Source organism: Mercenaria mercenaria, unplaced genomic scaffold (genome assembly GCF_021730395.1).
Source record: "Mercenaria mercenaria strain notata unplaced genomic scaffold, MADL_Memer_1 contig_2603, whole genome shotgun sequence".
NCBI classification, from domain to species: Eukaryota; Metazoa; Mollusca; class Bivalvia; order Venerida; family Veneridae; genus Mercenaria; species Mercenaria mercenaria.
This window is the reverse complement of record NW_026460673.1, coordinates 1-13,809: the sequence shown is the minus strand read 5'-3', so window position 1 is coordinate 13,809 and position 13,809 is coordinate 1. Positions and strand designations below refer to the sequence as shown.

Here is a 13,809-nt window from a genome sequence, read left to right as displayed (position 1 = left end):
CCAATATTGAACATGAAACGTAACTAGATCCAAGATTAAGGTTGCACAAGGAGGTCAGTTACCAAATTGTTTAAAATCATATCCGCTTCATGTCTTTAAACCTCTGGGAAGACTTTACGAAAGTAGCATGAATTATTTATCTCATCTGCACGACGCAGTTGGCCCGGAATAAGTTGAAAGTCAAGACCACACTTGGCGGTCAATGATCAAATAGCTTAAATCCCTGTCTTACCCTCTGAAGGATTTTCACAAAATTAGCACCAGTTATTAATCTCATCCAAACGACATACAGAGTGCACAACCTATATGGTCTAAGGTCAAGGTCACACTTGTAAGACAACAAACAAATGGCTTATATTTGTATTTGCTCGTTTTTATTTCTTAACCACTTGAAGGTTATTTATAAATTCGCTCCAAGAGAACTTGAAAATTATACAGCCCTGCTCTCTACGTCCATAGTCCTAGGTCACTCGAAATGCAAAGGTCATGATCACAACATTTCATCGAACGTATTGCTTCACATTAGATGTTTTAGAATAATATTTTATGGAACGTTTTGTTTTGTAAAGGGCCCAGCACTGTGTGTGTATAATGACGCTGTTTTCACCGAGAACGACTGGGAAGGTATACAGATGATATATAGCAGCGTGAAGGAAGAAGATCCGCTCAAAGTTGGAAGGTTTGGACTCGGATTCAAGTCGGTTTTCCACATAACAGGTAATGCATTTGACTTATAACTGTACAAAATAATGTGAATAACTACTTTTGTAAAAATAGTGAACTCTATTTTAGATTCATGGTGTATTCATATACTTGCATTTAGCTATGAGAAAAAACAACAACAAAACTTTCTACCTGCTATTTTGTCGATAACGGACTTCTTGACGGATGATTTCACCTTTTATTATCTCCTTTCTTCCCCTATTATACAATTTCATACTTTTCAAATTCCACTACTTACAAATTACATTTTTACAAACACAAACTTAAAACAGTATAAACAGTTTTGGTACCCTAGTTGTGTCTCCATGAAAATTAGACTGGTTCAGTAATTTTTGAGTGAGTTATGGCCCTTTGTTTTTTATTTCGAATATAATTTTATATCCAGTGCCCCTCCTAGTAGTTAATTGGTTTTTATGGCTTTACCTGTAGAAGCCCTCATCGATGTGGGTTCGAGCCTCACTCGGGGCGTTGAATTCTTCATGTGAGGAAGCCATCCATCAGGCTTACGGAAGGTCGGTGGTTCTACCCAAGTGCCCGCTCGTGATGAAATAATGCACGGAGGGGCACATGGGGTCTTCCTCCACCATTAAAGCTGGAAAGTCGCCATATGACCTATCATGTGTCGGTGCGACGTTAAATCCAAAAATAAAATTACCTGTAGAAGGGTCAAAAAGTCTGCATAAACTAATAAGATAATGATTGTTCATTATTTTCCTATTACACCTCAGCAGTGAATGGACTACCTTAGTAGATTGATCAAGTTGTTCAGTACTCAAATTCCTAGGTTTAATTATTAGTTATAATATAAGTAATTATGTGCATTACTTGTTTCCATAATAAGAAAAATAGTAATTGCATATAACTCATTAATGGTGTCATCTCTTGTTTTAGGTATGGATTGACCTGAACATTGAAAACAGCTTCCGGTCAATAACTTGAGAACCTCTTGACCTAGAATGTTGAAACTTAATGGAGTGATTGATCATGCAGAGTAGATGACCCCTATTTATTTTGGGTTCACTCTGTTAAAGGTCAGGTCACAGGGTCCTTAACATGGAAAACCGTTTCCGGTCAGTAACTCGAGAACTACTTGACCCGGAATGTTGAAACTTCATAGGATGATTGTTCATGCAGATTAAATGACCCCTATTGTTTTTGGGGTCACTCCGTTAAAGGTCAAGGTCACAGGGGCCTGAACATTGATAAGCATTTCCTGATCAATAACTTGAGAACCTCTTGATCCAGAATGTTGAAACTTCATAGGATGATTGAACATGCAGAGCAGATGACCCCTATCGATTTTGGGACACTGTTAAAGGTCAATGTAACAGGAGCCTGAACATGGAAAACAATTTCCGATCAATAACTTGAAAACCACTCGACGCAGAATGTTGAAACTTCATAGGATGATTGAACATGCAGATTAGATGACACCTATTGATTTTTGGGCCAGTCTACTAAAGGCCAAGGTCACAGGGGCCTGGTCATTTAAAATCATTTTTTTGGAAATAACTTGAGAACCACTTGACCTAGAATGTTGAAACTTAATAGGATGATTGGACATGCAGAGTAGATGACCCCTGTTTATTTTGAGGGTTAAGGTCACAGGAGCCTGAACAGTGACTTGAGAACCGCTAGGCCAAGAGTGTTGAAATTTAGCGGGATGACTGGACAAGCCAAATAGTTGATCCCTATTGCAGCCAACCATCAGTGTCGCTTTTCACTTCTATTGACTTCTTGCCTATAGGACTTTGCATTGGGGGAGACATGCGCTTTTTTACAAAAGCATTTTCTAGTTTGCATCTGATCTTCATGAAATTTTGTCTGAATGATTATCTCGTTGAAATCCAGGCCAAGTTTGAAAATGGATTCGTTGGGGTCAAAAACTAGGTCACTAGGTCAAATCAAAGGAAAAACTTGTGTATGCGATAGAGGCTGTATTATACAACTGATCTTCATGAAATTTGGCCAGAATGATAACCTTGATCAAATCTAGGCTAATTTTGAAAATGTCAAAAACTAGGTCACTAGGTTAGATCAAAGAGAAACCTTGTGTATGCTATAAAGGCTGTATTTTTCAATTGATCTTTTTGGAATTTGGTCAGAATAATTGCCTTGACAAAATCTAGGCCTAGATCGAAAGTAGGTCACTAGGTCAAATCAAAGAAAAACCTTGTGTATGCGATAGAAGCTGTATTTTTCAATTGATCTTCATGAAATTGGGTTAGAATAATTGCCTTGATGAAATCCAGGTCGAGTTTGAATATGGGTTATGTAGTGTTATAAAGTAGGTCACTAGGTCAAATCAAAGAAAAACCTTGTGTATGCGATATAGGCTGTATTTGTCAATTGATCTTCCTGAAATTTGGTCAGAATGATTGCCTTGATGAAATCTAAGCCATGTTTGAATATGGGTCACCTTGTGTCAAAAACTAGGTCACTAGGTCATATCAAAGAAAATACTTTTTTAAACTCAAGAGACCACATTTTGGGTTAAATCCTAATCAAAGTCTCATGCGCAAACCCCAGGTTCCTATCTCAAAGGTCAAGGTCACACTTAGAAGTCAAAGGTCAAATTCAATAATGACTTTGTCCGGAGCATTTCGTCTTTATGCATGGAGGGATTTGTATGTAACTTGGCACAATTGTTCACCATTATGAGACAGAGTGTCATGCGCAAGAATCAGGTCCCTAGGTCTAAGGTCAAGGTCACACTTAGAGGCCAAATGATACAAGAACAACTTTGTCCGGAACATTTCTTCTCCGTGCATGGAGGGATTTTGATTTAACTTGGCACAAATGTTCACCACCATGGGACGGAGTGTCATGCGCAAGAACCAGGTCCTTAGGTTTAAGGTCAATGTCACACTTAGAGGTCAAAGTCAGATACAAGAATGACTTTGTCCGGAGCATTTCTTTTTCATGCATAGAGGGATTTTGATGTAACTTGGCACAATTGTTCACCATCATGAGACGGAGTGTCGTGCGCAAGAACCTAGAATTACTTCCCTTTGTTGTTACTATAAATAGCTTATGTTGTAACTTTTTTTATTACTGGTCGCAGGGAAAAAGGGAAAAAATCAAGACCGCTTTTCTGTAGTACAACATGCATCTTACATCCAGTTATGAGGTGTATTTTGACCTATCTCTACTGGTAAGGATTTTTGTGGGGACTTAGAATTTGTTTTTAAGATTTTCTTCCGTTTGTTGTTACTACAAATAACTTATATTGTAACTTTTTGCAATCTATTTTTATTTGGCATAAATGTTTGCCTCAATGAGACAGAGTGTCGTGTGCAACTCCCAGTCCTCTTGACAGCTGACGGACTCGACATGTTGCCCGTGGGCATCTAGTTTATTATTGGCCGTAGGGAAAAACCGAGACCACTTTTCTGTGGTACAACATGGATGGTATATCCAATTTTTAGATGTATTTGACATAACGTTACGTGGTAAGAATTTTTTGTGGACTTAGATTTTTTTTAGAATTTCTTCCTTTTTGTTGTTTCAGTCCTTCAAGCTTCAACAGTCAAGTTCTTTAAATTTTGCTCCCATCCTCTGATGTAACCCTTCGGGCGTATAATACCTCGCTTGGCGGCGCTCTTGTTTTGTGCTTGTAAATGAGATAGAAACCATTTTTTGCAATTGCTTTTAATCAATCTTGCACATAATTTGTATTGGCATTATAAATCTGTTCCTTTTGAAAACTAGTCAGATCTCATGGGGTTCGGAGTTATGTTCCCTTAAATGGCCAAGATGTGCTATTTTTTGCTTGCGCACATGATAGAGACAACATTTCGCAGTTGATTTTAATCAAACTTGCATACAAGTTGTATTGACATAATATCTCTGTTCCTTTGGAATACTGGCCAGATCAAATGATGGGTTTAAGAGTTATGATCCCTTAAAGGGCTAAAGTAAGCTATTTGTAATTTTGCAGCCATATAGAGACTTCATTTTTGGTTTGATTTGATACAAACTTGCAAAATATCTTTAATAATAATAGATCTTGGATTCCATGATGATCCAATCAAAATTTTCTGTACTGGTCCTTTCAGACATATAGAGTTTTCATTAATTATATTCATGTATGCTTTGATTTGATACAAATTTGCTCGGAATGTTTATCTTGATGATCTGTAGGCCAAGTTTGAAACTGGTTCGTGTGAGGTAAATTTATGATCCTATATTCATGAATTTTGGTCAGAATTATTATCTTGATAAGTTCGAAACTGGGCATGATAGATCAAAAACTAGTTCACCCTCTCAAATCATAGGAAGTGCTTGTGAACACTCTAGAAGCCATATTTATCACGCTATTTTAATGGAACTTTATATGAATTTTTATCTTGACAATTCCTATGCAAGGCCTAGAATATGGTCATATGGGTTCAAGAACTAGGTCACCCGGTCAAACGAAAGAAAAACAAAACTTGTTAACATATTTGAAGTCATATTTATGAAACTTGGTCAGAATGTTTATCTTGATGATTTCTAGGCCAAGTTTGAAACTGGGTCATGTGCCGGATTAAAAACTAGGACACCCGCTTAAATCAAAGGAAATGCTTGTTATACATAACTCTAGAATCCTGCCGCAGAGGTCCCAAGTTTTACATAGACTTATATACGAAACCACAATACCTTCATGTAAGACTTTGATATTTGGTATGCAGCATTGCCCTGTAGTCCTCTACCAAGATTGTTCAAATTATTACCCTTGGACGAAAAAAGGCCCCGTCGGTGTTTTACAAAGACTTATATAGGAAGAAACTTTAAAATCTTCTCTGAAACTGCAAGGCCTAGGCTTTTGATAGAGGTCCTCTACTAAAGTTCTCAAATTATGCCCATGAGGTGAAAAAGGCCCCACCCAGAGGGTCGGTCTCGAGTTTTACATAGACTTAAATAAGAAAAAACTTTAAAAATCTGAAACCACAATGTGTAGGCGGCTTTTGATATATGGTATGTTGCATTGACTAATGGTCCTCTACAAAAAATGTTCAAATTATGCCCCCGGGGTAAAAAATGTTCCTGCCCAGGGGTCCCAAGTTTTACACAGACTTGTATATGAATTTTGTTTTTAAAATATTCTTGTTAGAAAGTTCAAGGCGTAGGCCTTTGATATTTGTTACGTAATATATCCTGGTGGTTCTCTCTCAAGATTGTTCAAATTATGACCCTGGGGTAAAAAGGCCCTGCCCCGGGGCCACTTCTTATAATTATGACTTATATAGGAAACGTCTTCAAAAATAATTTGATCATATTTCCTAGACTGTTCAATTATAATTTCCTGATGACCCAAATTAATTAGGGGTCACTTGACTGTGACTTTGACCGAGTTGCCTTCTTTATTGTCTTTAAAATAAATCCTTGAAATATGAATGACACACAGAGATTTGCACACCGATCTTAAAACTGACTGAAGTACCATGACTGTGACCTACTGAAATACTTTCTTAATATTTTAGCACAGTTTGACATTTGATTTAGTTCTCACAACCCGACAAACGTATCAGTGCTTACTTATATTTGACTTTCTTACTTGATCTCTTACACTTGTCTGTGTAGCTCATATTACTCAGGTGAGCGATTCAGGGTTATCATGACCCCCTTGTAGAATAATTTTACACGAATGTTCCTTAAGTGACCTTCCAGTAACATTGATCAATTTTTTTTTGAATTATCAAAAAAAAAAAAAAAAAAGAAAAGAAAAAAAAAAAACATGTCCGCGAGGGGACGTTGTCACTTTTCCCTATATGTGTGTAGTGGAAACTTTAAAAATCTTCTAGTGTCTTTTTGGGTAAATTATCAGATTATTCCGATTTGTCAAAATAATGGCTGCCAGGGAGCGTTGTCACTTAATATATAGAGTAGAAACTTATTGTATAAAACTGTTAGTCCGATTTTAAAATAAGTTCAAAGAAATTGTCTTTGTGTGACCTTCTACAAATATTGTTCAAATTTTTCTGATTCGTCAAAAAACATGGCCACTAGAGGGCGTGGTCACTTTTCATCAATAATTTCTTAAACCAACATCTCTTCCAAAACCACTGAATGAATTTTTATGAAACTTTTCGCAAATGATCTCCGGGTAGCCCTCAGAATTGTTCTAACTGTTCCGGTTCATTGAAAATACGTGTCTTTTTGGTTAAAAATATTTTTTCAGCTATCAGACTTTAATCCTTTTCTCTAGAGATTTGATATTTGGCATGTAATACAAGGGTTTGACTCTGTATTATACTTATTCAAATTATGTCTCCCCGTACTTGGACATAGTTTTGTTATATTTTTAGTCCTTGGGTTCGTTGAGTCCCGTTCAGTGTTTATGGATAAAGGAAATTCGTAAAAGGCGTTGTAAGTGGGTATGAGCGGTGTTGCACTTTTCATTACCTGTCAAGAACAGACTCAGTCAAACCAAGTCTGTTATTAATCCCCCACCAAGAGTGGTTGGGGGTTATAGGAATGGTCCCTGTCCGTTCTTCCGTCCTTCCATCCTTCCGTCCTTCCGTCTTTCCGTAACATTTTGTGTCTGCTCTGTATCTCCTAAACCCGTTGAAGGATTTTCATGAAACTTTGGTCAAATGATAACCTCATCAAGACAATGTGCAGAACCCATGACTCAGCCATGTCGGCTCAAGGTCAACGTCACAACTCAATGTCAAAGGTTTGAACCTTCCATTTGTGTCCGCTCTGTATCTCCTAAATCCCTTGAAGGATAATAATGAAACTTGGATCAAATGATCACCTCAAGACAATGTGCAGAACGTATGAGTCAGCTATGTCGGCTCAAGGTCAAGGTCACAACTCAGTGTCAAAGGATTGAGCCTTCCATTTTGTGTCCGCTCTGTATCTCCTAAACACCTTGAAGGATTTTCATTAAACTTGGGTCAAATGATCACCTCATCAAGGCGATGTGCAGAACTTATGAGTCAGCCATGCCGGCTCAAGGTCAAGGTCACAACTTAGGGTCAAAGGTTTGAGCCTTCCATTTTGTGTCCTCCCTGTATCTCCTAAACCCCTTGAAGGATTTTCATCTAACTTGGGTCAAATGATCACCTCATCAACAACTCATGAGTAAGCCATGTCAAGTCAAGGTCAAGGTCACAACTCAAGGTCAAAGGTTTGAGCTCTGTATTTCCTAAACCCTTGAAGGATTTTAATGAAACTTTGGTCAAATGATCACCTCATCAAAACTATGTGCAGAATTTATGGGTCAGCCATGTCAGTTCAAGGTCAAGGTCACAGCTCAAGGTCAAGGTTTACCCTTTCACTATCCATAACTGTGGCGGGGGATTTAGCTGTCTTTCAGACTGCCTTGTTATACCCCCACAAAGCGAAGTTTGGGTGGGGGGCGGGGTATATAGGAGTGAGCTTGGCGGTCGGTCGGTCTGTTGGTTTTTGTGGTTTCCGGATGATAACTCATGAAAGGCTTGACCGATTTGAATAATTTTTAGTTCACAGGTGTAACATCAGAAAATACAGGTCAAGTTCGAATTTGGGGTCAATAGGTCAAAGGTCAAGGTCACAGTGACCCTGAACAGTTAAACAGTTTCCGGATGATAACTTGAGAACGCTTGGGTCTATGATCATATAATTTTGGTACACAGGTGTAACATCATGAAATACAGGTCAAGTTCAACTTTGGGATCTGAAGGTCAAGGTCACAGTGACTCGGAACAGTTATATGGTTTCCGGATGATAACTTGAGAACGCTTGGGCCTAGGATCATAATTTTTTGTACACAGATGTAACATCATGAAATACAGGTCAAGTTCGACTTTGAGGTCTGTAGGTCAAAGGTCAAGGTCACAGTAACTCGGAACAGTTAAACGGTTTCCGGATGATAACTTGAGAACGCTTGGGTCTAGGATCTTAAATTTTTGTACACTGGAGTAACATGATTAAATACAGGTCATATTCGACTTTGAGGTTGGTAGGTCAAAGGTCAAGGTCACAATAACACGTAACAGTTAAGCGGTTTCTGGATGATAACTTGAGAACGTTTGGGCCTAGCATCATGAAAATTGATAGCGAGGTTGGTTATGACCAGCAGATGACCCCTAATGATTTTGAGGTCAGCAGGCCACAGGTCAAGGTCACAGTGACCCGGAACACTTAAACGGTTTTCAGACAATAACTTCACAACGCTTGGGGCCAGGATCACGAAATTTAATAGGGAGGTTGGTCATGACCAGCAGATGACCCGTAATTATTTTGGGTTCCAAAGGTCAAAGGTCATTTAAACCTTTTCTGGACAATAACTTGAGAACGCTTGGGCCGAGGATCATTAAACTTCATAGGGAGGTTAATCATGACCAGCAGATGACCTCTATTGATTTTGAGGTCAGTAGGTCAAAGGTCAAGCAAGTTCAGCTTTGACATTGGCTTAGTTCTCTGACAAGGTCATATTGTGGGGGTATAATTCGTCACTCCTGTGACAACTCTAATTATTTTTGCTTTGGTATTGGTTGCGTACTATGCTTCCAAAGGATCTCGTTTTTATTTTTAGCTCACTTAAGCACGAAGTGCTCATCTTTGATTGTCATCAACATTTGTCCGGCGTCTGTCGTCTGTGGTCTGTCGTAAACATTTTACCTTGTGAACACTCTAGAGGCCACATCTATTGTATCTACATGAAACTTTGTCAGAATATTTATCTAGATGATCTCTAGATCAGCGTTGAATATTGGTTATCTGAGGTCAAAAGGTAGACACTTGGTCAAAGGAAAACCTTGTGAACACGCTTAAAGCGACATTTAAGTCCGAGTGTCATGGGATCTTTTACGAATGTTTCTCTTGATGATATCTCGGTCGAGGTTGAAACTTTTTTTTATCTGGAATCAAAAAGTAGGTCACCAGGTTAAATCAAATAAAAACTTTATGAACACTCTAGAGGTCACATTTAAATACCGGTTGGTATGAATCTTGATCATAATGTTTCCCTTGATGCTTTCTTGGATGGGTTTGAAACTGGGTCATCTTGGGTCAAACCTTAGGTCACCCGGTCAAATCAAAGTAAAACATTGTGCACATTAAGCCACATTTTACTTAAAATTGTCATGGAAACTTTTAAGAATGTTTATTATGATGATATCTCGGTCAAGGTAGAAACTGTGTCATCTGGGATCAACAGTAGGTCACCAGGTTAAATAAAAGAAAAACTTATTGAAATTCTAGAAGTCACATTTAAAGCCCGGCTGTCGTGAAACTTGGTCATAATGATTGCCTTGATGATTTCTTGGATAAATTTGAAACTGGGTCATCGGGGATGAAAAACTAGGTCACCCGGTCAAATTAAAGGAAAATCTTCAGAACACACCCAAAGCCACATTTAAAGTCAAACTGTCATGGGAAGTTGTAAAGAATGTTTGTCTCGATGATGTCTCGGTCGAGGTCTAAACTATCATCTGGGCTCAAAACCTAGGCCACCTTCTCAGATAATAGAAAAAACCTTTCGAACACGCTAAAGGTCACATTGCAAGTCCAAGTCCAATTGTTAAAGTCATATGCTAGAATTCTCTGTATATGAGATGGCAAAATTTTCCCAGTAATAGAATTTCTTCAAACGTTGGATATTAAAGGAGCATTACTTCCATCTAAAAAGGTTAAAGTATTTCATATTTTTTCTCTTGCTTTCAAATAAATTTAAATACAACTGATTTAGCTTATATATGCAAATTGAAATCAATGTAGCAAATGTTGTATCATTGACAGATATATGCTGCATTTGAAATGATTAGTTACCATCCAGCAGGGAACTTTGTATTGCATGGTAATACTTCATTCACTTGTTTTGTAAGTGGTGAAATATAATAAATATGTAATGTAATCAAGAGGAAGAGGCTGAGAGGGTATGGTACCCATCCTTTCTTCAATTACGGTTGTTTTGTAAGAATGCAATGGTCATAAAATAAAGAGGAAAATAAAGGAAAGTGAGAGCTAAAAGGGGTTTCCCCACCTTTCTGAAGTAAGAATTGCTTTTTGTAAGAATGTAGTTTTGTCAGTGCTTATATTTGAAAAAGGTGAAATTTGGTCATCGGTCATAATATAAGCGGAAGGTAATTGAAAGAAAGGGATGCAAGAGGACTTATCTCCTGCAGATTGTGAGTAAGAATTGAAATATAAGAATTAAATTTTGTAAGTAGTGGAACTTGAAAAAGGTAGAATTTTATCACTAGTCACAAAATAGAATAAGGGAAGATAAGTGAGAGCTAAAAGGGGTTTATTCCCGGCATTTTTACAGTAAGAACTGTTTTGTAAGATTGCAATTGTAATTGTAAAATTAAAATTAGAGGGGCTCTCCCGAAGCAATTTTCAGTAAGATTTGATACGTAATAATGCCATTTTGCAAATACAGTAGACACTGTATTTAGAAACAATCCAAAGGTCCACAAAAGTGGTCTCATAATAGAACGGTCTCTTGATAGATTTGGTAAATTTAGGGAAATAAGAAATACGTTGTTATATCGTGTTTGAAAATGTGATATATATTGTTCTGGATTTGATTTAAAATGGTAAACACTACTTGCATTCCATTGACTGTTGCATATGCCTGATTGTTCAGGTAATTGCATACATCTACAGTGTGAGAGTTGCCAGACGTTTCGTACACAGTGGTTTAATAAATACTTTTCCAGACAAATTTACCTACTGGACCAGTTACAAGTGGTGGCTTGTCGTGTAGGGTAAAAGTCGTTAAATGGAATGTATTCACATCGTAAAAACGTTGTGAGTGATTTAATGCGGTCGATTAATAAAAGAAATTGCTCAATCCAGGTGGTGTCATGTGCGATGCCGACTGTAATGAAATTTAAAAAAATCGATTTTAGGTGTTTACTATTTGCCAAAGAACGACCGAAGAGAATCCAGAGAGAGTGAGAGAGATGGGGTTGGGGAGAAAAATGTGTGTATGTCCACGATAACTTAAATGTAGGTATAACACAGTGTTTGTAATTGTTATAGCCTGGTCAGGTTGCATTTAATCTTACAATTCGTGCAGCTTAGAAAATTGATGGCAAGTAATTAATACAATCTGTGGGTTTCTGGCTTAGAATGGGCCGTTTGTTTACTACTCTTTCCTGTTTTACTTGCGAATGGACGTTTTATGACCTGTTAGACGGAGCTCTCGTTATCAAATAATACAACTGAAAAGATAGTTCTATGGTACAAAAAGGATTGTAACATTTCAGACTTCCCTTGCGTCATCAGTGGCGACAGAGTTCTCTTGATTGATCCTCAACAGTCTACAGAGAAGGTAAATGCTACCCTTGATCTTTGTGCTCTAGAAGATTATAGTGAAGAAGGGCTAGATGCGGAAGCGTTTTGGAATGCCTTAGAGAACACGTTTGGCCTTTGTAAAAGTACGTTGGGAGAAGATGGTTTTCAAGGAACTCTGTTTTGGTTCCCGCTTCATGAAAAGACTTCCGAACTATCAGAAACACTGTATAATGCGACAAAGGTAAACAATTTATTTGACTCCTTTAAACTTGAAGCTTCAAATATTTTGATTTTTCTGAAGAACGTCGAACAAATATCATTGCATTTCCGAGACACTGAGACACCAATAAAAGAAACACTTAAAACCGAAATTGAAGACCGGGATGGTACAGTAAGACAAACCCGGATTGCGTTTAAAGAACATATAGAGGACGTGAATTCAACCTCTGAAAGCGCTGATGCTCATTCAACTTTGCAAATGGTTATACACACGTCATCTGAAGACACAGTTAAAAGTCAAGAATGGCTGGTTGTTAACTACTTTATTCGAGAAAGTGCATCGGAAGGCTTCAGACATCTAATACAAGACAGAAACCTAGGATACAGCCCTTACGTTGGGGTGGCGGCACCGCTGCATGGAATGTCAGAAGGCTTTGAGGGACATGTGTTTTGTTTCCTGCCGTTGCCGAGAGAAGGGGAAAGGTTGACAGGGTTACCAGTGCACGTGAATGGATTCTTCGCGCTTAGCCAGAATAGACACCATATGAAGTGGGAGACCGAAGAACAGGAAGGAAAGCAAATAGATGACAAGTCTATTTTGTGGAACAAAGCTTTAATTGAGGAAGCTCTTCCGAAAGCATATGAAATGTTAGTATTAGAAGCTATCAAAATTGCAGAGAAGAATTTAAACGAAGAAGCTTTTGTATCAGCCGTATACAACACGATGCCTGTATGCCAAAACTCGACAAGAAAAACACACACAAGGTGGATGATGCTCGAAAATAAACTTTATGAAAAGCTCGAAAAGAGAAATATAGTTTATGCGGCGCAGACAAGCGAATGGATTGTATTAAACAATGCAGTCTTTTCAACGTTTAGGACATTGCCCGGGAATGAAATTGATACTACAATGCAGGAGGCCATCACTAAATGCTTATATAAAATTGGCCTTAAATACACCAAAGTGCCAAACTCATTGTTTGACACAATGCAGATGCATTTTCCATACATGAAGGACCTAACTCCGTCATCCTTAGTGGTTCATTTACAGGAACGAAGCCAGTACAGAGAAATAACCTGTGAAGACAAAGTACAAATTTTAGCCTATTTGCTACTAGGGGAAGGCAATTCAATGAATATTAGAAACCTAGAGCTTTTACCTTTGGCCTCTAACCGTTGGACTGTATTCAATAAAACAAGTGATCCCGTTTACCTGTGTACAGATGAAGCTGTGAAGATGTTTCCTGGCTTGGAGGACAAACTTGTAATGGAATCAAGAAAGCTTGGAGCGCCACTGTGGAACAGCATTGAAATTATTTGCAAATCAGGTAATTTCATTCTTAAATTTTTTGCTAGTTGATTTAAAGTTCGCACATCGCTTTAGTATAGTTTTATTGATGTTCCTCATACGTATGTTCATGGACAACTCAAATAGCCAGCCCGCTTAGCTCAGTAGGTACGAGCGTTGGGCTACGGATCGCGGGGTCGTGAGTTCGATCCTCGGGTGGGGCGTATGTTCTCCGTGACTATTTGATAAACGACACTGTGTCTGAAATCATTAGACCTCTACCTCTGATTCATGTGGGGAAGTTGGCAGTTACTTGCGGAGAACAGGTTTGTACTGGTACAGAATCCAGGAACACTGGTTAGGTT

At 38.2% G+C, this 13,809-nt stretch overlaps 1 protein-coding gene across 1 annotated transcript; it reads left to right on the top strand.

The window, feature by feature from the left end:
• Window positions 1-566: 566 nt before the first annotated feature.
• On the top strand, window positions 567-13,445 carry LOC128552375 (sacsin-like; the record flags this gene model as incomplete). Its single annotated transcript, XM_053533396.1, is given in 2 exon segments — window positions 567-717; window positions 11,910-13,445. Coding segments are annotated over 2 exon segments (1,621 nt in total), but the record flags the coding sequence as incomplete, so codon positions are not given.
• Window positions 13,446-13,809: the final 364 nt, after the last annotated feature.